Consider the following 25176-nt stretch of genomic DNA (forward strand, 5'->3'; position numbering starts at 1 on the left):
CTCCTGAGGAAAGATTAAGGCTTCAGCTCAGCCCCAGAGGAAAGGGCCAAGCCCTAAAGATGAGCTCTGCTCCCACAGCTCCTCCAACAGAGGTCAGACTGGCTGCTTCTCCCCAAAACTAGGAGAACCGTCACCTTGCCCAACGAGGCAGGGATTGGTAAGGGGAGATTAAGAGGCTGTCCATTTCCCGAACCTCTTCACATGCCTCACAACCTCCTGCAGCCTGGCTTCTCCTCATCCTGTCCTCTCAGCCCACCTCTCTCTGCTTCCCTAAGCTCTCCAGCCTCATTAGCCAGTTTCACTGCAGGAGGAGAAGCAGCAGGTGGCGGCACAGGTGGAAGGCTCACCAGAGGGCTGCCCTGGGGCCTGCCTGAGTCGGAGCAAGTAAAGGTTGAGGTCAGTTTCAGGCTGGCTGGAGCACACTCGGGTGACCTCCTTGCTTTGGAGAAGAATGCAGCTGCTTTAGGGGAAAGATCTTAATGAGGAAACTAAAATCGACCCTGTTCTGAGCGCTCATCCTTAGGGGAGCCTCTTACAACTGACTCACGCTTCCGTGAGAAGAGCCGGCATCAGGTCATACCTTTCCTCCTGCCACCTAGCATGCGAAGGGGACAGACCTGGCTGAGAAGTGCTATGCCCCACCACACCCCAAAGGCCTGGTCACTTGAGTGTCTGAAGCGTGGGTGGTGCCTGGTCCAGCTATGTTCCTTCCTTCCCCCAACCCAATTTCCTGACCCCACCCTTGTCCCTGGAGGGCTCAGCCCTGCTCTCTACCTTCTGAGGGGATTTTTGGCCCCAGAAGAGAGCAAAGCTCCCAAGGCCACCTCCCACCTATCCCTGGTCCTGAGTTCGGACTGTGCCACCTGGGACCCAGTCCTTCTGGGCCTGGTGTCTCCCCCGTGGCAGGAAAGAGAGATGTGACCATGCCCCAGGAACACAAAGTGCCATTTGGACACAAGTTAAAGAGATTGAGCCCATTTATTCCGGCATGGAGTGGCTTATCACGTCTGGCCAAATGAGGAGCTCAGGGTTTCCATTCAATGACTTGGATGGCAATCTGGGCCGCCCGCTGTACAACCTCATTGGACTCCTCCTTAAGGACACGGAAGACTGGCACATGGGCCTGTAGTAACTTGCGGCCCTCGGGGGCCTCAGCCAGCATAGTGAGGGCCTTGGTAGCATTCAGGCGCACCTTTTTCATGGGCGAGCACAGCAGCTGCAGGAGTGGTTGGATGGCTTCTGCGTCAAGCGCTGCATACTTCCCTGCAGGCCAGCAACAACAGGCGTTCCTAATGGCCTGCTGCCCCAGGGACCCTCTCCTCACCTCCTCTCACCCCCCACCCTCCTGTCTGTGCAATCTCAAGGTGAGGTGCCACCCTGGACCCAGGCTCCCTCGCTCACCCCCACCTCTCTTGTACCCTTCTGCTGAGACGAGCCTGGGCCAGGTCCCTGGTCTCCTGCCCTTCTAGCCCCCAACTGGCTTCTCCCCATCCACTCTTGTTCCCGTCCCAGTCCAGTCCTCATAAGGCAACATAAATGGTCTTTTTAAAGTATAAATCCAATCGTTCGTTTATGTGGCAAATATTTCTTGAGCACCTATTCTGCACATGGTTCGCGCCCTCACAGCACTTCCAGTCTGGTGGAACGCAGACATTAATGCGTAAAGGAGATGCCCTCCTTAACCCTTTGCAGCCCCTTCCCATTGTCCTCACGGATCCTCCTGCAGGGCTTAGTGAACTCACCCCTTGCTGCCAGGACCACTTAGCCTCTGCCCTGCTAACTCTCATTGTTCTTTGGACCATTGGGTGCCCCACCGCATGCTGTGCTTCTCCTCCATGTCACTCATCACTGCCTCTCCTACTGACTGTAGATACCTGAGGCCAAGACCTCTGTGTCCCCACCCTCCAGCACAGGGCCTGGCACATGGCAGAGGCTCAGGGACTCTTCTCTAGAGTGGCAGCTCAGGAATAAGTGGTCTCACATCCCTGGGTTCCGGCCTCTTGTGTCTGCCCATTGCCTGGGCCCCCAGTGAGCCTCCAAGTGTTCCCACAGGAAGCCTGAGCTGAGAAAGACACTGCACTGAGGATGCCCCAAGATAAACACACAGGGGGATCCCCTGCCCCCCATACAGTTGGCATCCTGACTACACAATCAAAAGGGGGCTGTGGACTCTGAAAAGGCCCCAACCTCTCCCCCTGTCTGTGTCTCAGATTCCACCATAAGAGTCCAGTGGGGAGTGGCTGGGAGGATCTGTCTTTGGGAGGCCTTGCAGCATACTGATTGTGGATCTGAGGCCCAGACAGTCCTCCATGGAACACAAAGGAAACACAGGGCATGGGGCTGGTGCAGGTAATTGCGGGCCAGTGGGGGTGGGGAAGTCAGACAGCTTTTAGAGGTGGGTGGAGGGCACCACACCCAGCCTGCCAGGTGTGGAAACAGGCCCAGGTTTCTTCCAATAGCCCAGAGTTGGGGGACTTAGCTTGGAAGCCTGACTGGCTGGGAGTGCTGGGGTAGGGGGTTGGGGAGACATAAGCCATAATATTCTTATTTGCTGTCTCCCCCAATTTGAGAAAAGTAGTCAAAATCAAGAAACACCATAGAGTCAAGGGCTCCAGGGTTTTCTTAGACCTCAGGATAACAGAATCATGAATGGCAAAGTAATCAGTCCCAGAATCATGGCTCACAATGGGCCTGGATCAGAGGCAGAATTCCAGGCCCAGGGAACAGCCTGGTGTGAAGGGACAGAGGTCCTAATACAAGTGACTGGTGATGGGCCACGGATGACCCACTGTGCCCAGTAAGAGAGAGAGCTGAGCCTCGGACCAAACCCTGAAAGGACTTCAGCAACAGGCCAAGAAGCAGATTTTGGCAGTGTGGGGCATCAGGGAGCAATACCTGGCCTCTGAGCACAAGAAGGATGAGTTTTGGAAAGCTCACTATGGGTGCTGGAAGGCTGGGAGGCTCACTCCCTCTGCCCACCTAGACATGCCCAGCTGGCAGGGAGTCCCAGGGTGGCCACCCCCACCTCACCTTCAGTGGTCACTGTGGCATACATCAGCGCCCCAGCAGCGTTGGCTTGCACCTCCTCCTCCTTGTCCTTCAGCAGATGCACCAGGATGGGGATGACGTCATGCTGCCACACCTGGTTCTTGCCCTCCAAGGGGATGCTGGGCAGAGAGAGGATAGCTGGGGGCTCTGCTGGGGAATGGGGGGAGGAGACGAGCAAGGCCCAGGACTGCCCCAGGGAAACACAAAGGGAAAGGACTTAGGGTCCAGGTCTGGCCATGGCCTGGCCTGAGGGTGCAGAGCACCACTGGTGTGAGCACAGCCTGCTGCCAATGAAGGCGAGACGAGGGCCCAGGGGGGTCACAGCCTTGCCCTAGGCCGTCATGCAAAGAAAAAATGAGTCACATTTTCCCTGACCACAAAATGGGGAGGAGCAGGACCCAGGGGTATAAACCACAGGGAGACCCATTTGACTCCACCTAAGAGTCAGAGGTCTGGGCACTGGACAACTGCAGGTGGGGACTTAGACGAGGTGACTTTAGGTCACTTTTCAATCCGGCATTGTATGAAGCTGTGAAAATGAGGGTGCTGGACTCCCCAAGAGTTTCCCAACTGTGAAAAGGCCAAGGGCCAGCCCGTGGCTCACTTGGGAGAGCCTGGTGCTAACAACACCAAGTCAAGGGTTAAGATCTCCCAAAAAAGGGCTCCCTGGGCCAGAAATACTGCCCACGGGCCCCACAGAAGCATAACAGTATATGTTTGTCCTACAGCAAAGACCCCCATGTCACTTAGTTAAACCAACGTTTCCCAAACTTAGCCATCCTCAGACCCACATTTTTGTAGAACTCTAATAACACCTCAAAGACACAGGTTCCATGGGAACACAGTTTGGAAAACAGAGTTGACCAGCCACTAGCTATGACAGTGTGAGGCTGCTGAGCTTTCAGGGCAGTGGGCCTCAATCCGGAGGCACTTGATCAAAGATGCAGAGTCCTGGGACCCACCTACAGGGATTCCCTGGATTCATTCATACAGCTAGTGTGGACTGAGCACCCAGCACATGGCAGGCCCTGGTCCAGACACCGAGGCAAGAGCAGGGTTTTTCCACCTCAGCACTGTTGACATTTTGGGCCAGGTAATTCTCAACAGAGTTGGGGGGTGGGGTTAGGTAGAGGGAAGCAGATCTTCCCAGTTGAGAACCCTTGGTCTAAAGCAGCTAACAGAGCAAAGCCCTGTCACCAAGGAGCTCACCTTGTGGGAGACACACAAAACAGCAGGGCCAGCGATGAGCACAGGTAGGGTGGAGAAGGCAAGGGGAGGTTGGGGGAGCAGCCTGGGAAGCCTCATTGGAAGAGGAACTCTGAGCAAAAATCTGAAGGATAATGGATCTGGGCTGGGGCCTGGGAATCTGCATTTTAACAAGCCTCCCAAGGGTCTGGGTCAGGGGCCACACTTACAGAAATATGGGACTCTAGCAAGAAACCCAGATGAAGGAAAGCCAGGACTTAGGGAAGGCAAGAGGGGCCCTGACTGAGGGGATGTGGCCACAGCCAAGGCAGCAACTCTGGGGGTGGTGACTGGCCCATCCTCAGGACCAGAGGCCCTGTGTGGGAATGTGCACTGCCCTCCCCCTCCCAGCTCTGACACTTCATGCTTCCTCAGTTTCCAGGCCAGGACTTAGACTGTGATCCTATGTGACCTTGGGCAAGTGAATGGACACCTGTGCCAAGGGAGACATCACCTTTGGAAGGTTGTCTACAGGTGAAGTTGGTAGACAACACCTGACACATGGTCAGCAGTTAGGGACCACTGGGCATCACTGTTATCAGCAGTGGTTCTGTGCTTGCCTTCCTCACAGTGAGGGGGGTTTCCTGGGATACAGGACACTCTCAGGCAAGCGGGACAGTGGTTGCCCTAGCAGAGAAGGTCCTCTTCTGTCCCAGTCTCCTCCTCCCCCCAGGGCACAAGCAGCTGAGGGGAAGCAAGCCCAGGGGATGCCCTCGAGCACTGGGCCAGTCTGGCTGGGTGGCAGCCCCACCACTGGGGCAGCAGCAGCTTGGTTGCTTTCTCTGGGCCTGGGCAGAAACCCAAGGGGGTGGTTGCTCCGTCAGCCCAGGTCAAGCCTCACCTGATGGCGATAAGTGCGTGGGCAGCCTTGCTGCGGATGTTCTGGTTGGTGCTGAGCAGCTTCTGCTTTAGGAAGGGCACCGCATGGCTGCTCAGTGCTTCAGTGGCATCCTCCTGCAGGCAGGGGGCCAGTGTGTCCAGAATGAGCTCCTGTATATTCTCCTCCTCCCTCTGCAGCTTCCACACCAGCGAGGGGATCAGGCTGTTGTTTACAATGCCCTGGGCCCCTGCAGGAACGGAAAGGCACTGAGGGCAGGCTGGCCATCCCCCCACCCTGCTGGTTGGCCTGCAGGGGGAAGGGAGGGTCCTGCAGAGCCTGTGGGTGCATTTGACAAGAGCCTGGCAGCCAGCAGGAGGCAGCGAGTGACAGCCATTCAGGAGCTAGGGTAGGGGCTGAGAGATTAGGACCCAAAAAGTGCCAGCCTTCAGTCGCCTATGCCTCAGGGGGCATCAGACATGAGTAGTTAGTGCACAGCAGCCTGAGAAGCAGCAGCCTGCCCCACCCTCCTGCCAAGAGAGCCCAGCAGCCCTCCCCCGCAGGGCCCAGGCACATGAGAAGACCCTCCTGTCTTCCCTACTCTGCCCCAGAGTGGTGGGGAGCTAGTCAAGCCCCCTCTTACTACCCAAAACATTTCAAAGCTCCTGGAGACCCCAGACTGGTCTGATTGGCCATGGAAGAAAGCTTGGAGTCAAGTCTGAGGCAGAAGACCTAGAATGCAAGCCCAATGTCTTATACACCAAAAAGAGCTGTCCCCCCAACTAAAGGTGACAGGAATCCATAGGCTCTGGCCAAGGGGTCTTGATGGACCTGTGGCCCTGCAGAAAGGAAGGGGGCGTCCACATCACACAGCTGGGGTGCAGGTACTGGGAAAAGCACAATGAGGCAAGACTCCCCCATAGACCGGTCCCACCTCGCTCCTTCCAGCTCCCTCCCACCCCTGCCTCCTGGGGAATGTCTGTGTGTGGCTGCCTGGAGAAGAACTCAGAATCCAGCACCAGCAGCATCCTAAGGGACCCGGGATGACACGCGAAGCAGCCACCCAAATCGAGCACAGGGAAAGGGAGCAAAGCGCCTGGGGAGGGCGGCTCTTACCCATGGCCCACGGGGCATGGGCCCTTCTGTCATCACTTCTGTCATTACTGCCCTGCAGCCGGCCCTCTCCCGGCCTCCCCAGCAGCCCACGCTGCCCACTGCGAAGCCATCTATAGCCCCCAGGGAGGTGGCCACCAGCAAACTGTCTCTTCTGCCCTCCCCAGCTAAACCCTCTAATTTACTCTATAGAGACAAATAAACAGGTTAATTAGCCTAAAGGTCTCTGAGTGCCAATTAGCACCAGGGATTTCCTCTTTGAAGACATCACCCCAGCCTTCCTCCCTCACTCCCTGAGGACATTAAATGGCAGGTGCCCAGGGTGAATGGGGTGGAGAGGCAGGGCAGGCCACTCAGCAGCTCTTACTGCACGGCCCCCCCGCATGCCACCTGGTGTCCAGTGGCTCCCAGTGCCCCTCGCCAGCTTCTCACTGGGGTATCGGGGTGGAGCAGCTAGCTCTATCATTTGTTCTCAGGGCACTCTTGACACAGGAAAAGCAGTTTCCTGTTGCCTCAACTGTATTGGGCTTTTTAAGATTTAGTACATATGGATTTCAAATAAAGCCTGGGTTTGACTCTTAAAGCCTAGGTTTGACTCCTGTCCCAGCTATGTGACCTTGGACAAGTTACTTAACTTCTCTGAGCTTGGTTTCCTCATCACTGAAATGAGCCCACCTGGCTGGGGGCTGTACAATACCAGTGGAGTCATGGGTAGGAACATGTTCCATGTTCTACAGATTTCCAAATCCATGTAAGGGACTGTCACTATGTGCCCAGAACATCTGGGTCTAGGGCAGCTAGAGTCTGAATTCCACCAACACTGAGTCCTGGCTACGAGCAAGGGCCTGCCGGGGGAGTGGGGAGAAGTAGGATACAAAGACAAAACCTACACACTCCAAGCCCTGCAGAGCACCTGTCAGTGGACCTCCAGCCTGCCTCTCCTTGTGGCCTGAACCTCTCTCTCCCTCACAACTCCCCTTTGGCCAGGCGAACACCTGGCCTCCGGCTCCTGCTCTGCTCCCTGCTCAGGCACTGGCTACCTGCTCCCATGGGTCCCACTCAGCCATGACCTAGACCTCCCCTCCCCAGGTCACAGTGGGGAGGTGACAACTTGACCTTCCAAGGATTTTGCTGGCAGATGGAGGGACAAGGTTCCAGGCTAGGGAACTCCAGAGCAAAAGCCTGGGGTTGGGAAAGTTGTGAACCGTCAAATAGGGGCTTGATTGTGGCCTCACTTGCACCTGGATCTGAGCTTCCCAGGCAATCCCAGGGACGGGTGTCACTGCTGGAGCTGCTGGGAGCTGCTGCCTGAGTTGGAACAGGCATAGGCTGGGGGAAGGACAGAGGGAAGGAGTTGAGGTCAGAAAAGTCAGAATACTAGAAGTGATCACCCTCCAGTATGTGAGGAAACCATGCCCAGAGAGGCAACTCAAATGCCCGAGATCACACAGCAGACGGGGGCAAAGCCAGCATCCTCAGCTCCTCAGGTTTTGTTTCTCAAGCATTTGTCTTGTAGCCTCTGCTCCTAGAAATGCTCAAAACTAGGACCTGGGTTCGTTTTGAGACAGAGGGAGAAGATTAAAAATAAAACGCGTGCCGGGTGCGCCTTTCTGCTCGTTCACTTTGCTTCTTTTTAGCTAAAAGGAGAGTCGCGGGCCTGGCTATTTATAACTAACCCAGATCTGTGATGGCTTGTTCAAGTGGGAGTGGGGCACACAGACCCCAAGGAAACAAACTGGAGACACCCACCCAGCTGGGCCATAGCCTGAAGGTCACTGAAGGCTGGAGGGCAGGATGGGTGGGACACAGAGAAGACCCAGCCAAGACGGGGTGGCATCTGCACAGGCCAGGCCCTGGGCTGTCAGTGGTCCAGAGACAAGCCAGACACCAGCACCACCACCTCCCTCAGGAAGTGGGAAGATGATGAGTGGAGGAGTCGGCCAGGGACAGGTCGTTATAGAACAGGTTGACACCCGCATAAAGGAAGAATTCCAGGGTCCTAGGGGCTTGGGAAGTGCAGAAAGAGAGGTAGCGGGGCTGCTGCGCCTCGTAGAGGTGGAGGAGAGTCCAGACTGTCAGAGGGACAAAGACTTCCTGGGGGAGGGACCCCAATCTGGCCTGGCTGGTGTCTAGGGGCCAGGAAGGGTTCGGTGGTTGATAAGCCAGAAAGATCCACTCGGATTGAAGGGTCACAGACGCCCATGGCATATAGCCACCTGCGGTTGAGGTTTGGTCATTTCCTGAGGGAGGGCTTAACACCATCTCAAGGGGCCACCCCTCAGCCAGCTGTCCCTGATGAGTTGGGGAGGTGCCAGGTGGGCTCAGTCCCCAGAGCCCCCTTCCTCTCTCTATTGCAGAGCCCCGGCTGTTGTCTCCGAGTCCTGTTCTCCTGGCCAGTGAGGACTCAGGACAGAGGGCTGGCCCAGGTTCTGGCCCCAGCCCCATCCCCCCCCCCACCCTAAGGACTGCACATCCACACCTGGCACCCTGGGCTCACCGTGCCTCACTGTGACCCACCAGTCCAGCATTAGCTTTGTGTGGCCCCATGCCCTGAACTCCTTACACACTGATGTCTACCTGTGCTGGCCTTTGCTCACGGGGATCCTTCTCTGTTCTCAGCATACTCCACCTCCCAGTATCACGACACAGCTAACTGCTTCTTCCTTCTGGAGACACTCTCTTCCCACGGCTCTAGGACCCTCCACTCCCTGGTTCCTGGCAGCCTCTCCAACTGCTCCTCTATCTTTTGGGCAAGTGCCATCCCTTCCTCTAGTGCTTCTCTCACAACAGCTCCCTCCTTGGTCCTCGCCCACTGCCCACTTCCCTTCTCCCTGGGCCAGCATGCCCAGCCCCATCACCCTCTCCTGACACATTGTCTCCCTGTAATCCCACGGCTGCAGCAGGCCCTGCGCTGAACTTGGACTCATGGACTGATTTCTCTGCTCTTTCTTATTTTCTCTGGACTGACTAGTTGATATTGTTTGATTATGCCCAGTAGGACAACTCACATTGTCTAAGGGGTATGCCTACTATGCATAAATATGAAACAAAAATTTGCCATTTCCTCAAATTTAAAAGGCTAATCTTAAAATTCTCCGCTAGTTCTTAGGCCAAGACCTCCAATCCTAATCAAGGGCACCAGCCTGGCACGACTGTTCCCAGTATCCTTGCACGCTCTCTGGCTCCAGCTACACTAGTCTTTTCTGGGTTCTTCCCAGGCCTCATGCTCCTTCAGGCCCAGGGCCCTCCACACCTTGGAACTCACTTCTCTTCCACCCACACCTCTGGCCGCTTCCGCTCCTGTGGCAGCCTCAGCAGCCCAAACATCTCTTCCTTTAGGAAGCTGGCAGAGTGCCCAGTGCTCCCCCTGCCAGATGCACCCAGAGCCCCAGCAGGTCTGCTCCGAGAGCCTCACACAACTGTAATGGTGGATTATTGTTCTGCTTTCTGCCCCTGCCCTGCACCAGAGGGTCTACCAGGAAGGGGCCAAGTCTAAATCCTAGAACTATGCCCAGCAGGGAGGAGGCAGGTGGTAGATGATTGCTGTATGAATACACTCACTAGTTTGATACCAGGTGAGATGCCCACCTCACTTTGAGTTGGTCCCCAGCATCAGGTCAGGGAGGTGGCAGCCACCCCCAAGGTACACCTCCAAGGTCTGGCTTCTACTCTCAAGCCTGGACTGCTGTAGAGTCATCCCACTCCTCCATCTGGGTTTGCCCCTGCAAACAGCTCAACCTTGGTCCTGTGGTAGAAACTGCCTCTGCCCATCTCTGAATATGTGCCAACATACATTTCCTATATACACTAACCCTCAAAATTACCCTCTGAGGGAAGACTATTAGTGACCCCTTTTGACAGAAGAGGAAACAGGCTCAGCCTGGTAGCACAGCTACTGGTCTCTGTGCAGTCCTCCTGGGCAGAGGCCTGCCTGATGCAGACTGGTGGCATGAGGGGCATGCACACAGAGTAGCCCCTCAACTGTCAGCCAAATTCTTTTCATCCTCATTGGCCACCTCCAGTGAGCACTGCGCCAGGTCTGTTTGCCTCAGCAATGCCCATAACCAATATCTGTCCTGACCCTGACAGTTTAGGCAGCATCTTCACAGGTGGGCTGCAACCCTGGGGTATGTAGTGCAATGGTCTCCATTCCACAGCAAAGGAAACATTCCTAAGGAGTTCCTAGGATGTCATTTAGATGCCACAGCGTCCAGCTGGCAGAGCCAGACCCACACCCCTGCCTTCCAACCACAAACCTAGGCAGGGGCCACCACCCCATCGACCTCTGCTGCCGGTCAATTCCGGTGCTTCTGCTCAAGGAATGGGTGATCCACTTAACTTGACCACGAAGGTGTAAAGTGATAAAGTAGGTGTTGGCTGGAAGTGCGTCTGCATTTTACTAGAGATGCTCTAGGATGCACAAAGCTTCAGGTTACAATGATGGAAAAGGCAGAGACCAGCATTATGTCTTGGCCCTCCAGCCTGAGTTCTTTAAGAATAAAAGTGAGGGGCTCCCCCTAAAACTTAAAGCAGAATTTCACAGCCCGTCCTCACGCTCGTCTTGCCGAAGGTCTGATGCCTTCTATGAGCTTCCCAAAGGCGCCAAAGGAGCCTGGCCTTAACTGAGCTGACTCCCTCCTGCTTCTCTGGGCTGGGGGACAATTTCTGGGTCCTTCTCCCTCTCCTCCCTTGCATGGTAACCTCTCCGTGGGCCAGGATTGCCAGGGACTCCTAAAAGCCCCTACACACTGGGGCGCGGGGAGACAGTAGAGAAGCCACCTCCTATCGCTGCCCACCGGTGTAAACCTCTAGGGTTTCTATAGGCCTTTCACATGTTCTAGCGAACTGTCGCGACCATCCAGGGAAACAGGTGCCATTAGCTCTACTTTGTAAACAGAAGGGGTAAGAGAGGTCAGTCGGTTGGGCAAGGTCGCAGAGCCCAGAAGGGGCCTAGCTGGGTTCGAATCCGGATCGGGAGGAGACGAGCGCGGGTCCGGCCGTGGTGGAGGGGGCGGGACCATCCGCCGCTGACTCCTGCTGGGTGGGCGCCCGGGCCTAGGCGCAGCGCAGTCGCGGGAACGGCGGCACGGACGGCGCGTGCGGGACTGCGGCGCGCGCGGAGCCACGGCCCCGCCTCTGTTCGTCATCACTGGGCCACTGTCGCGTCCGTCAGCCTCGCGTGCCCAATAGGCGGCGAGCTGGCGTTCTTGGAGGGGCAGCGGCGCCCAGCGCGTGGTGCCCAGCGGGCGCGCGGCACCCCCCGCCAGCGGTTGGCCTGGCAACGGGCTGCTCTCGCGGCTCCGCCCCCTGCCGGCGGCGGCGCGGCGCGGGGCGGGCGGACCCGCGGGCGGGCGGCGGGCGGCGCGGGAGGGCGGGCGGAGGGAGCCAGGCCGGCCGGAGCGTGTGCGCCGCCCGCGGTCCGGTCACGTCCCCGCGCGGGCGCCGCCGCCCGCGTCGTGCGGAACGAGGGCGCCGCGGCCTCGCGCTCGCCGCCCCGCCCGGAGCAGCTTGGCAGATGCACGGTGCCGCGGCCCGGAGGTGAGTGAGAGAACCCGTGGCCGGGGCACGCGCGCCTGAGCCTCGGGGGTCGGGGGCGCGGTCCGGGCGTCCACCCCACCAGTTACCCCGGCCGGGCCTTTGTGCTCGGAATTCGCCCGGGCGGCCGTCGCCCGAGCGCAGCGTCAGTGATGCCCGGCCGGGGTGGGGGCAGCGAGGGCGGGGGTGCCTGCGAGGTGGGCAGAGGTGGGCGAGGGCCCGGCAGGTGCCGGGAAGGGAGGCACCGCCGAGCCCGCGGAAGGGGATAGCTGCGGGCCCGGGAGTGCGGGAAAGGGGCGCCGGGGATGCCGCGCGGGGCCGCCGGGGGCCGCCGGGCGCCACCGAGCAGCCGCTGGTGCGGAACCCGAGCCGAGCGACCTGCGGCAGCGGCGTTGAGGCGGGGTCTCTCTCGGGGGAACGGAGAGGGGGCGACCCCGGGCGTCCGGAGCGCCGACGCCTGGCCTTAGTTGAAACGGAGGAGACGGCCCCGGAGGCCTGGGCCCGGGGACAGACGACTCCCAGTTCCCGGTCATTGCTTTTGCAGCGAGCAGGTTCTTTGGAGGCATTTAGAGCAAGAGAAGAGTATCGACCCCCTGCGATTGTAATATGTTCCCTGCTCGATGTTTTTTTCCCTTAAAAGGCGGTGGGGGGTGTTGGGGGGGAGGGGTGTGAGGGCCTTAGGGCTGGGGCTCGGCATCCTGCGGGCGATCCGAGGGGGCTCTGCCTTTCGGGCGGTGCTGAGCCTTTCTGGAGGATGATGGCAGGGATCCGCCTAGGCCAAGAATTGGGTCTCCTGTTACAGAGAAAAGAGGATGGGAAGGCGGTGCCAGGCGAGACCAGGGTTCCCTGGAGTCTGTGTCGCTGGGTGGAGAGATTTGCCTGGTACGATGTCTGCCTGGCTTGGGGAGACAGCTGAGCTCCTGACCAGCTCCTTCTGCCCAAGTGATTTCTCTGTCTTGGGGATCGAGTCCCGCTGCCCTTGCCCCAGTCTGGGGGAGGCTCCTTGGCCAAATTCAATTAAGCAAATATTTACTGAGCACTTGCTCCCCCAGGGCCTGACGCTGGGGTAGACTGGGTGGGAGTGAACTGGGCCTGCCCTCCCAGGACTGACTCACCACCCCAGAGGGGAGAAACGTCTCTGCTCAGATAACCCAGCCCAAGTGTGAGTGCGGGGGGCCTCTGAAGGGACCTCAGAGAGGTGCCCCGGGCTCAAATTAGACAGTCCTGTGGGTAGCATGGCATTTGAACTGGAGCTTGAAGGACATGGGAACAGTTAGGGTGGGCGTTGCAGGCAGAGGGTAGAGGATGGAGGTACAGTGAGGCACTTAGGCAGTTGGGTGGTGGGAGCAGGGGTGTGCTTGGGAAGGAGTAGGAGGTATGGCAGGAAAGGCAGGTAAGGGCTGCAGGGGGTGCTGAGGGAGCTGGGGAAGTTGAACGACCCCTTGCTTGTTAGGTGTGGCGACCTCCTTGTCTGTAAAAGGGGAGTGGTTCTGTGATCCTTTGAGCTGGAGTGGGCATGGGGAGGAGCTTTAAAGACCAGGGAGGGCTCCTTGCAGCGTGGGGCTGCCTCTCCAGGCACTTTGTCCCTTAGGCAGGGCCAGGGCACTGGGTAACCAACCACCTGGCCCCCTTTTTAGCTGCCTGGCATGGAGCTGCCTGTTTCTGGGACAGTGCTTAGCTGGTGACTCTGTGCCTTTGGGCCATGGATGTTTGAGAGCAGTAACCATGGAGGCCTGGGAGTGTCCATCTAGGGGCAGATGGGGGCTGCAGAGGGCCCGACCATGCCTAGATGAAGTGGTGTGCCTTCAGCGTGCCTCATTCTCCAGGGATGACAGACACTGGCATGTGGTTTAAAGTTCTTCCTGTGTGTTCTTCTAACAGACACTGAATTTCTGAGACAGAAGGTGAATAAGACATGGTTCTTTCCCCTCAGAAGGCCAGTGTCACCTTCTGCTCTAGATCTGCTCATTCGCTCCTGGGGCTGTTTGTTACTCATCTTTGTAGTCCTTCCCCCACCCCCCACCCCCACACACAGTGGGCTTTGGCTGAGGCCAGATTGCTGCAGCAAGAACAGGGCCTGCCTGCCCTCACGGGGTGTGCGGTCTGTGCCAAGCGGAATGGAGCTGCTTCACTCTGTGCCTTTTGCATTGCCCTGCCATGGGACTCTGGGTTTGGGACACGGAATGGAGTCCTCCCTCTGTCCCCAGCCTCTTAGCCCTTCTGTTTCCTGGAGTCCTACGAGGAAAAGTGCCTCTGTCTGGACCTCAGGAGCTTCTGGGGCAATTTCAGGGACTTCCGCATAAGTGGACAGACTTAACAAGGCTGCCCAGGGCCCTGCAGAGAGGCCGGTGGGACAGAGGACCTCCCTTCAGAAGAAATGCCGAATAGTGGGAAGGCTGGCCTTGAACTCAGGGTGTGGCCTCCACCTAGCCACTTCGTTGTCTCGTGTAAACACGGATGACACTGTGTGCCGCTTCCTCCCCTGGAGGCAAGGACAGGGTAGCCCTGTGCTGGCCAAACTGGCCTCAGAAGACTAAAGATGTGCAGCTGTGGGTGTTCTCGCTGCCGCTGACCTTGGCAGGCCCATGGGAAGTCTGGAGGAGGCAGATTAGCATGCTGCTCTCCTGAAGCACCCAGGAAGGAAACCTGGGGTAACTGGGCCTCCAGGGGTGGCCTACAAGCACTGTGCTTGTTGGAAGGAGCATGAATGGAAATGGACAGGCCTTGGGGCAGACACCAAGGGTCAGCACCAGGCAGGAGCCCTAAATGGAGGCCACACCGCAGCTTGTGCAGACTGGGGAGGGGCCTGGGGACACCCAGACTTGTGCCCCTGAACTCCAGTCTAGGCATCAGAAGACCTGGGGTCAGGCCTGGCCCTACCACCCCCTCGTCCAGCCCTATCCTGAGCCTCCTTGTCCTCCCCTGTAAACAGAGCTAAGAGTGCCTGCCCAGTCCCTGCACCAGCCATCCCTGTGTGTGTGTGTCCCTTTCCACGTGTCCACACTGGCAGGGGAGGTGCTTCATAGGAGTAAACCAACAGAGACTAACTCACAGGGACCATCTGACAGATCCTGGAGCACGTGGGAGGAGACATCAGCCTTCCGTATGGAGCCTGAGGAGTGAAACTTCACACAATTCGCTCATTAATTCGTTCAGCTAGTATTTACCAGTGCCTGCCGAGTGCCAGGCGCTGTGCCAGGTACAGGGGTACAGCAGGGACGTGGCCTCCACTCATGGTGCTCACATCAGACTGGCAGTGGCTGACACACATGTAACTGATTACCAGGTAGGATGAGTGTCGTGCCATGGAGAAAACTAAAGCAGAAGGTGGAGGACACCTCTTTGGGAGTATTGGTGCAGTTCCGTGGAGAAGCAATGGGCGAGTCATGTGGCTGGCCAGGGGAGGGCACCCAGGAGAGGGACACCAGGTGCAAAGGCACTGAGCAGACACAGGCCAGCTGCTAGGGGCCCCCCAGAAGGCCAGGTGGCTAGAACCTGGTAGGGGGTCATGCAGGGCCCCACAGGCCCCCATGAGGCATGGGAAGACTGGAGCAGAGGAGAGACTTGATGACTGAGTGGAGGCAAGACCCAGAGACCAGTAGGAGTAGCAGGTCAGATCTGCTAATGGAGAAGAGGCAAGGACAGCTGTGGGTTTTTGGTCTGAGCCAGTGGAAAGATAGACCTGGCCCTGGCTGAGAAGAAAGACTGGAAAAACTCATCTGTGAAAGGCAGGGAATCGGGAGTTGGGTTTGACACCCTGGTAGGCTTCGGCACATGTGGTGGCAAGAGGGGAGAGTGAGGCTGGAGAGCAGCAACCTGGAGTCCTCAGTACCAAGGAGTGCCAGAAGTTGGGGACCAGACAAGCTCACTTGGGAATCGAGGGTAGGTGGGACCAGAAGAGGAGGACTGGGCCTCAGGACCTCTACTGCTCGGAGCATGAGTTGAGAAGGAGCCGCCAGAAAAGGAGACTGAGGAGGATTGGGATGCGAGTGAGGTGGGAGTACGATCCAATCTGATGGCACCTCAGGAGGCCAGAGAAGGCGTTCCAGGAGGGTGGGGCCCCTGCACCAAATGCCGCAGCGGGCAGGGGGCGCCTAGGGACTAAGCAACATGGGCAGGAGTGGCTACATAATTGGTGTGCCCCTTGTTAAAGAATTATTAAGCATTTTGAAACAGTGAGGGCAGAGCATTCAATATGTGAGACTGCCCAGGTGTGTGCCTATGACACCGGCCTGGTCTTGGGGGCTGCGAGGACAGTGCTGGGGCTGTGGTAGCCCAGCGAAGAAGGAAGGCCTGAGGCCATGGGCCCACCCACCGCCCTCTGTCCACTCCATTTCTCTTCCCTTTTCTGAACAGGCAGGTGGGCTATGTTCACCCCTGGGGTCACTCAGACCCAGCCTGTGAGCCTCACTGAAGCCTCCCGACACAGGGAGCCCAAAGGCCCACACTGAGTGAAGAATTGCCTGCTGCGAATTGTGGCTTCTTCCCCCTGCCTCTGGACCCCCAGCAGCCACCGGCCCCTCAGGCAGGAGGCAGCAGGAAACACATCTCCAGGGGTCACAGGCCCTGGGCGAGCATGGCCCACAGCTTCACACAACAGTAGCTTCCTTGAGTTTGTCTCTTTTCCAAAGGAACCTGCTATATCACAGAGTTTTGAGTTATTTGCTTCTAAATTAAGGTATAATTCTCTTTTAGAGATGTCCCTGGAGAATCCATCAAAAAGTGCTAAGAAGCGATGCTGTTAAAAGCCACAGTACAGGGAGTGGCCTTACAAACAGTGTCAAGCCCAGTGCTCCTAGCAGCCTCCTACAAGAAACACACCCATCCCCAAGGGCTCAGCCAGGCCACTGGTGGCCGTGCAGGCAGTGGTCAGAGCAAACCTTCCAGGAGAACCCCACCCCATTGAGCGGCCCTCCCCTGGCCCCTGGGATGGAGAGCTGCCAGGATGGGGTTCCCTGGATGGGGCCTGGCCTGAGCCCTCCTGACCCATCAGTGAGGCCTGTCACTGTAAGTGATGGAGGTCAATGTCCTCCAAGGTGTTGGAGGGGAGGAGCATGGACCCAATGTACATGGCATTTGCAAGTAGGGCACTCGGAATCTGCTCTGGATTACTCGGCCAGTACCTTCCAGGGGGCTGAAGCTCACCTTATCCTCCCCACAGCCAGTGCCACTGAGAAGGGGCCTGTTTTCACCGCAGTTTTACAGGTGAAGAGACTGAGACCTGGAGAAGTGGATTGGCTTTCTCCAGTGACTCAGTGGGTCCAGGTCCAGGCTGCCACCAAGTCTACTTGCTGGGCCCCAGGGAGGGTGTCTAGAAACCTGAGGGCTTGTTTCTCAGCAGTGTGGGGCAGCCCAGCTCCCTCCCCCTGGTTCGTCACAGGAAGCATGGTCGAGGAGGACCAGGTGGGCCTGCTGTGCTGGATGCTCGCATTGCGGCTGGTGGCAGCTCCTGGCTCTGGCCCCTGCTCTGGGCTGGGGTGGTGGCTGTAGCAAGCCTCTGTCCTTTTCCATCCAGCCTTTGCCATTCTCAGTGCACACCCCTGGGAGAGGCAGTATGGGTGTGCTGGGTTCAGCTCCTGAAGCTGTGTGCCCTCAGGCCAATGCTTCACCTCTTTGGGCCTCAGTTTCCTTTTCTCTAAAGTGGGGCTAAAGTTGGTTGGCTGTGAGGTCCCTTCTGCACTAACACTAGGGTTCCTTCCCAACTGGGGACTGAGGGCTCACTGCTGGGGTCAAACCCACAGTGGAGATGGCATGGAAGCATGGCCATCTTTGCACTTCCCTAGGAAGCCCTAAAATTGCTTCCCTTTGGCTGCTCAGTCACTTGTCTTTGTGTGTCGGTGCTGAAGGCTGAATTTCTCTGGAGTGACCGGCTGGTCCTTGCAGCTGCTCTTTCTTCTCGCTCACACTTCTCAGCAGGACCACACACAGAAAGGGTCTCCAGATCTTCTAACTGCGTGTTCCCCGAAGCCTGTCTAAGCCCTCTGCTAGAACTGCCTCATGTCCCCCACCCCATGTTTCCTGTGCCCCTTCCTGCCACTGTTTTTCCACTTAGCTCTCCCACAGTATAGCCAACTCCCTATCTTATTTATTTTCATGCTTGTTTACCATCTTGCTTCTGGATCTGAGTGTAAGCACTGTGAGGGCAAGGACTTTGCTGTGTTCATCTCTGAGAATCAAAGGTGGGCCCTGGGGGCACTGAGGAAGTCGCTGGCGAGGGGGAATGAGTACTGGCCACTGGTCGGGCCTACATTGATACCGTTGAACCCTGTTCGTGCAGGGGGCTGGGCTTCATGCTTTCCACATTGGGGATCTGCTGCTCCAGCTTGATGCTTGACTCTTAAAAGGTTGTGCTTTTGGGTCCCAAGAGATGTGTCTTTGGGCCTTAGGTTTGGCCACCAAAACACACACCACCCACAGGTGGACACCATTGGCTGGGCCCTGTCAGGCCTGGCTGTGATTTGCTCCTGAGCCAGAGGCAGGTGGACTGTCTGGCTTCGCACACTGAATCAGACGCCTCGGGCTGACACCCATCCCCTCAGTAATGTGACGCAGGGGGAGTCCCATAGTCATGATATGCAGAGGTGTGTCTGTGGGAAACTTTCCTAAGAGGGTGAGCCAAGATCCTGATGGTAGTAAAGGAACATGGTGATGGCTGAGTGACCTTTCCAGATGGCCCCTGTGCCCCAAGATCAGGGAGCAGCCTCACAGGTCAGCACAGGGGAAGGCACGAGGCTTGGGTTGAAGTCCCAGCTCTGCCTGTAGTGGTGACCCTGGTAAATCGTTTTCAATCTCTGGACCTCAGTTTCTTCGTCTTTAAATTGGAAGCTCTGGGCTAGGTCAAGGGTGCAGGTAGTTTTCATTTCTGTGCCAACTCTGGAGTGGCTGTGTTGCAGCCCAGAGGGAAAGCAGTCATGGTTGATTAGTGATGTCTGCAGCGGGTATGGGAAGCAGGATTTAGGTGTGCCTGCTTGTCAGGGATTGGCCAACTCCATCAGCATGCTCTTCCTCTTTTTTTTTTTTTTTTTTTTTTTTTTTTAGATGACCAGTAAGGGTATCTTAATCCTTGACTTGGTGTTGTCAGCACCACGCTCAGCCAGTGAGCTAACCAGCCATCCCTATATAGGATCCGAATCCGCGGCCTTGGTGTTATCAGCACCACACTCTCCCAAGTGAGCCACGGGCCAGCCCCAGCATGCCCTTCCTCTTGCCTAGCAGTTTCCACTCATCCCCATCTCTCCTTTCCTGTCCCTTCCTTAGGGACACCAACCCTGACCCCTTATTAGTTGAAGACTCGCCTTCCTCTTCTGCACTTCCGCCGCAGGAACCCCAAGTCTAATGAGCATTTCCCTCTCGGCTGATGCCTCACTCCCTGCACTGGCCCCAGGGCCCAGCCCCTCGCCTGGTGCATGGCAGCCTCTCTCTGTACAATGAACGAGTGAGTGAACGAATAAGCAGGTGAATGAGTGAGGCAGAGACTCAACCACTCAGCAAGGCCAGGGGCCTCCTCCTGAGTATAAACTGCTGAGTCCTGTTTGGACGTGGAGACCCAAGAAGCCTGCCTGGAATTGGGAGAGCAGATGACAACAGAAACAAGGTACTAAACGGTGTGGTTCCAGCTCTAGTTGTTGCAGTAGTGGAGACAGCACGGGAGGAGGGGGTCAAGGTGTGTGAGTCCCAGGCTCTGTGTCCTGTGCAGGGGACCACTTGTCCTGTCTGACCTCAACCATGGAGTGGCTCACCAGGCTTCATCAGGGGTGAAGATGGGAAAACTCTCTGAGCTGCTGAGTGAGAGAGGCCCTTGAAGACGCTCTTTGACCAAGGGTTGGAGAACTTGACACCTACAGCCTTCACCCTGTTTCCAGGAGGCTCTGGACCCCCCATGAGAGGGGCCCCTTGACCTGGGATGGGGGTGCCCTAGCCCTCCTCCACCTGGTCTCCATGCTGGGGTGGCTGTTGGTGGGGCAGGGTGGAGTGGAGGTGGCCCTGCCAGGGAAGGAGCAGTCTCATCACGAGGATGGGGGCTTCATGCTGACTGAGGGCCTGACCCTCATGCTTCCCCTCCCTCTGCCCAGCTCTGCATGGCATGTCCTTTCTAGCCTTAATTGCCTCAGCTATGTGGCCTCAGGGTGCCACCTCTTGCTGCTTATAGCCCAGTGGAATGGCTACCAGGACCCCCTGCCAGCCAGCCTGTCACCCAGCCGCCACTGGTGAATATGGGTACAGTGGCCTGTCCCTGAGCTGGGCTTTCCTCCAATGTAGACACCCCCTCACCCACTCCATTACCTCTGATATGCTGTGCAAACATATTTCTCGATAAAATGCCGGGAAGAAAAATAATTAGAGTGTTGCCTCCATTATCCAATTTCTGATTAATCAAACTCTCTTTGTCCTCGGCCAAAATCTGTTCATTTCCCTTAAACACTGGGCCGGTGCCAGGCATCGATTTCCGCTATGATAACACCAGGCACACACGCAAATTCCCACCCCTGCCCCTGCCCCATGGCAGAGACGGCGCACAGGCACTGATGGGGCCTCTCTCGTCCCCCCAGCACCACCCCACCTTCTCCAGGGAGCCTCCCTGCCACATGGGTGCCCCTGTCCCTGCCCTAGCTCTGGAGTTCCTTGGCTGGGCTCAGCCCCCCACTTCGCCTCAGTCTCCGGGTGTGTTAATCGTGTCTCAGTGACTGTCCTAGGGCTTTCCCTCCTGCCCCCAACATCAGTGTGGAGTAGATGGAAGAGGCATGGAAGGTGCGGCCATTGTGGCTGCCGAGGGATGGGGGCAGAAGGACAGTCTGCTGCCCCGGCTCTGGGTGGACCAGAGTTTGGGGAATGTCCCATCACTGGCACAGGAAGAAGGCTGGGGCTGAGCAGGGAGGTTGAGGGGGGGGACCAGGGCTTTTAAGGGAGCTGAGTATGTATAGGGAGGTATATATGTGGGTAGGGGGCACACTTTCAATGGCAGCAACAGAAGCCCAGCCCCAAAGTCTTTCAAGATGAGGGGGCATCCTGGCCCCTGGGCCTAGGGATTCGGTGACAGGGTCCGCCAAGTCTAGGCGTGAGATGGCAGCACATCCACCCATGTCCCTCCAGCGGAAAGCCCAGGGCCTCTCCAAAGGACTTCCCAGAAGTCCGCAGCTGTCCCTTCCCTGCGCTGTGTTGACCCATCCCTCACTCAGTCATTTCTAGGGGCTGGGGGTGATTTATTGGCACCTGCTTAGCGCCAGGTCCTGTTGGCACTGGGATTCATCACTGAACAAACACTCCAACAGCCCCTGCCCCATGGTGTTTACAGTGTATGAGCACAAGGGCCGGGGTGGGGAGTAAATACCTTAAGTGAGGTTAGGAGGGGACACTGCTGCGGTATAAGACATGGAGTGGGAGTTTGGGGGTTCATTTTCAATTGTAAATAGGATGGGCAGGGAGCAGGCCTCCTGAGGGGGACATCTGACCCATTGGATGGAGTGATCTGCTTGGCTCTCTGGACAAAGAGCTTTCCAAGTGGAAGGAACAGCTAGTGCAAAGGCCCCGAGCTGAGAGCCGGTGAGGTATATGCAAGGGTCAGTGCAACAGCAGTGGAGGGAGGAAAGGAGCCCTGGGGGCCTGGAAGGACTTAGACTCTAGCTCTGGACTGAGATGGCCAGTGTGAGGCTTCCAGTACAAGAGAGAGGCTCTCTGCCTTGTTTTTATGAGCATCACCTGGCCGCTGGTGGAGGACAGAGTACAGGGCCTGGGACAGCAAGGAGACCAGCAAGGTCACCACTGCCATCCAGATGAGAGGCTTGGGCTGGGCTGGGCTGGGCAGTGTGGGAAGGTCAACTGAGGGCTCCCCTGAGGCCAGCTGGGCCCAACCCTACCCCAAGGCGCCAGACCCTGTTAGAAGAGAAGTGGGTAGAGAGAAGGCATGCTGGTCCTGTAGTAGACGCTGACCCGTGGCTGGGCATGCAGAGCCCCAGCTCCCCTTTCCTGTCACACTATGGTCTAGCTGCAGTCCGACAGCTCACACCTGCACCTCACTTCTCAAGGACTATATCAAGATGGGGGTCAGGGCTACTGCAGGCTGGGAGACTCCAGGGGTGGCCTGTCACAGATGCAAGAGCCAGTGCCAGCCACCAAGAGTCACCTGCAACAGCTTCCCAGTGCAGGAGCCCCAGGCCACTGGCCCCAGGAGGACCCACAGAGCTTGGCACCATGTACGTTCTTGGGCCCTTCCTCAGACCTTGGGAGGTGGGCCCAGGAATCTGCACTTCTCATAGAGCTCCGCCACCTTGGCACCTCCAGTTCCCCGGCGTGAGCTGGGTTTCAGCACGCACGCAAGTGTGAGTTGAGAAGGCTTGGGAAGCAGGCTGTGGGGCAGGGCAAGGAAGGAAAAGGGCACGGATAGGAGTGCTGCTCACCTTCCAGGGGGAAAGACAGAAGAGGGGCTGGAAGGAGACAGGAGGAATACTGGGAAAGAGCTGGTCATTGGTCTGGCCCCATAGAGCCACCTGCCAGAGGATCCAGTGGGGGGTGGCGATGGTTATGGGATGCCACATTCAGAGGCAGGGGTCAGGAAATTGCAGGGCTAGAGACCCAGAATGGTGAAATCAGATTCCCCCGCAACCAAGGAGCCTGATTGAAAGTCAGCAATTACGAAACAGGAGCCAAGAGCCTGGGGACACGTTTCACCCTGAGGCATTATTAACCCCTTTGATTTGGCTCTTATTGAAAGCCCCACTTCTTCTCTGCTGTCATTTCCTCCTTCCCTTGGTAGGTGGAACCTTTCTGTTTTTACTTATTTATTTACTCCTGGCCTAGAGGAATATCTAGCCCAATTTCCTCCTGAGTCAGTGTTCCTCAGGTGATGCTATCACCTCTTGTCTGGTCCGCCTTGGTGGCTGTAGGCCAGAAGACTGGACACACGACTGAGGTTGTCTAGAGCCAGGACAGCACAGGCCCACAGGGAAGGGCCCCCCTGGTCATCTTGAGTCCCCTTTAGCAGAAAGACACTGAGAGGCTGAGATGCTGTGAACCGCCCAGCTGTGTCAGAGCCATTGATGGGGTTGGAGCCTGTCTGCAGATAAGGGGGACACTGTGTACACTAACCCTGGTCCTTCTTCCCATCCACTCGGACTGTGGCTTCAAAATAAGCAGGGAGCTTGGAGGAGGCAAAGACAGGGAGGTCTGCTTTTAAGGGGAGACCTGCTGCAGATCTGCAGGTGCCAGGCCTGCCAGGCAGGTTATGGGGGGTGCATGGAAAAGCTGACCCAGTGGTATGGGCCTCAGTGATTTTCGAGTGGCTGCAGAGAACCCGCAGACATGGTAGTCCCCAGGCCTCAAATCAGGACATATGCACATGCGATCATTTTTCAAGTTTGCAGAAGCTGTTGTGATAAGTGAAATGCAAAGTTATTTACAAGCCTTACAGAAATCTTGGTGCACAGAGACCCTTTTTACCTCTGTCATCAGTGCTCGCCGGATTAACCGATGCTTTCCATTCTTACCAGAAAAAACGCCACCTGTGTCCAGAGCAGGCCGAATGCTCCAGGACAATGAGCAACCCTCTGGAACCCCCATGCACTCCTGCCTAAACCCCCGTGTGAATCCATTGTGTTTGTCCCAAGGCTATGTACGCCCACTGTACTACTTATTGTAGTTACGTCCTTGAATATTATATAAACTGATGGAATATGAATATAAAGAGGGTTCCTATCCAAACTAAAGGGGATGCTTTGGAAAACCTCAGTAAAAGCTGTGGTTAGGTTTGTTGTGGGCAGGACAATTATAGGTTTGGGGACCGGAAGTCAGGACAACCTAGGCCTCAGATTCCGGTTACTTTACCACCTCAATTGTGTTGGTGAAACTAAACTGGACGTTGCACAATGTATGCTGTGGTTAAGCAGGAACAGCGACCATACCCCCAGAACTTGAACCTGTGCTCCAAGAAAAGATCTTGGCCCTCTACCAAAGTACATTTGTCTGTTTTACATGAAAATAAAATATTTAAAGTGTGTGTGTATCGTTTCTTATGGCACCCTATTTTTACTCACTTTTCAGTAGACCAACCAGTAGTCCCAAGTTTGATTGCAAATTTTGGTCATGAATGAATATTAGAAATATATACAGGGCCGGCCCTGTGGCGCACTCGGGAGAGTGCGGCGCTTGGGAGCGCAGCTGCGCTCCCGCCACGGGTTTGGATCCTATATAGGAATGGCCGGTGCACTCACTGGCTGAGCACAGTGCAGACGACACCAAGCCAAGGGTTGCGATCCCCTTACCGGTCATGAAAAGAAAAAAAAAAAAAAGAAATATATATAATAATGTTGGAATCTGCAGGTTGGTTTTTTTCATTGTAGTTTTTGGGGTTTTTTTGCATGGGGGGAGGGGTGTCATTCTACTTGAAAAGGTTGTAAACAGTGGGTCTTCAACAGAGACAAGGTGATGAAAGCCAAGGGGAGAAGGGCACTGCTCAGTGACATTGCTGAATTCCCAGGATAGACCAACCTGGGAGCCCCTTCCCCCCGGAATAGGGAGGCAAAGGGTCCTTGGAGCCCTAGACCACTCCAGGGGAGATTCCAGGGGCAACTTGCAAGAAGTGTGAGGTTCTCTGGAACAAGAGGACATGGAGCAAAAGCCCAAAGACCGGGAGATGCTGGTCTCCAGAGCAGGGCCAGGCTGGGCACTCAGCCCAGGGTGTGCTGCAGGCAGTCTGTGTTGTCCACCGCCTCACCTCCTCCTCACCCCCAGAGGCTCCCATCTTATTTCAGCAAGGCGTGAAGTGGTCAAGGTCATGTTCCAGGTGGGGCATGAGCTGGCTGGGATGGGAGCAGGTAGGAGGGCAACAAGGGAGACCAAGCAGGAGGCTCCTGCAGGGAGGGCTGCCGGGGTGGTGGGAGAGTGAGAGAAAGGAGGGGTGGGCAGGAGAAGCTTCAGGATGAGGACTCTTGCCACACACAGAAGGAACTAGAAATCATGCTGAATTTGGAGCCCCCAGGGACTAGCCTGCAGCTTGGGGAGGGGCAGGTGAGATCTGGGAAGTATTTGTGGGAGCAGGAGCAAGAAGGGGTCATGGGAGGCCCAGGGTTTTGGAGAGCAAGGCACAGGCAAAGGGGTCTCAGAGGAACCCAACAGAGCTGGGTCCCAATATCCTGAGGGTTTGAAGGGCTCCAGGAATGGGCCATGGGTCCTGAGCCCACTGTGGCCACTGTGGACTGCAGTATGATCCCTCTACTGCAGGCCCTGCCCTCCACAGGCTCCCGGGAAAGGGTCATGTTAGGTAACGCTCTCAAAAGGGAGTGCTGGGGAAGCTTCTGGGCCCTGTACAAATATTTTTTGTGTGTTCATCCATCTACCCATCCATCTGTTGTGAAAAATCTTTCACGGAGCACCTGCTTCAAAGGAAGCTGAGCGGAGCCATCAAATGAGGGAGGGAGGGGGACAGA

General features: G+C 56.7%; 2 protein-coding genes across 2 annotated transcripts in view; one reads left to right on the top strand and one right to left on the bottom strand.

Annotated features, from left to right (window-relative positions):
* Positions 1–1024: 1024 nt before the first annotated feature.
* The window catches only part of RSPH14 (radial spoke head 14 homolog), a 74509-nt gene continuing 50357 nt past the window's right edge, over positions 1025–25176 (bottom strand). The window contains exons 4-6 of the mRNA XM_063088209.1: positions 5135–5360; positions 3031–3167; positions 1025–1263 (exon numbers count right to left, since the gene is read on the bottom strand). Of these exons, the coding sequence (XP_062944279.1) occupies positions 1025–1263; positions 3031–3167; positions 5135–5360 (602 nt within the window). The remainder of the gene's footprint in view (positions 1264–3030; positions 3168–5134; positions 5361–25176) is intronic.
* The window catches only part of GNAZ (G protein subunit alpha z), a 52136-nt gene continuing 38643 nt past the window's right edge, over positions 11684–25176 (top strand). Inside the window, exon 1 of the mRNA XM_063085923.1 lies at positions 11684–11761. The gene's annotated coding sequence lies outside the window, so the exon portion shown is untranslated. The remainder of the gene's footprint in view (positions 11762–25176) is intronic.

This window comes from Cynocephalus volans, chromosome 2 (assembly GCF_027409185.1).
Source record: "Cynocephalus volans isolate mCynVol1 chromosome 2, mCynVol1.pri, whole genome shotgun sequence".
Taxonomy (NCBI): Eukaryota; Metazoa; Chordata; class Mammalia; order Dermoptera; family Cynocephalidae; genus Cynocephalus; species Cynocephalus volans.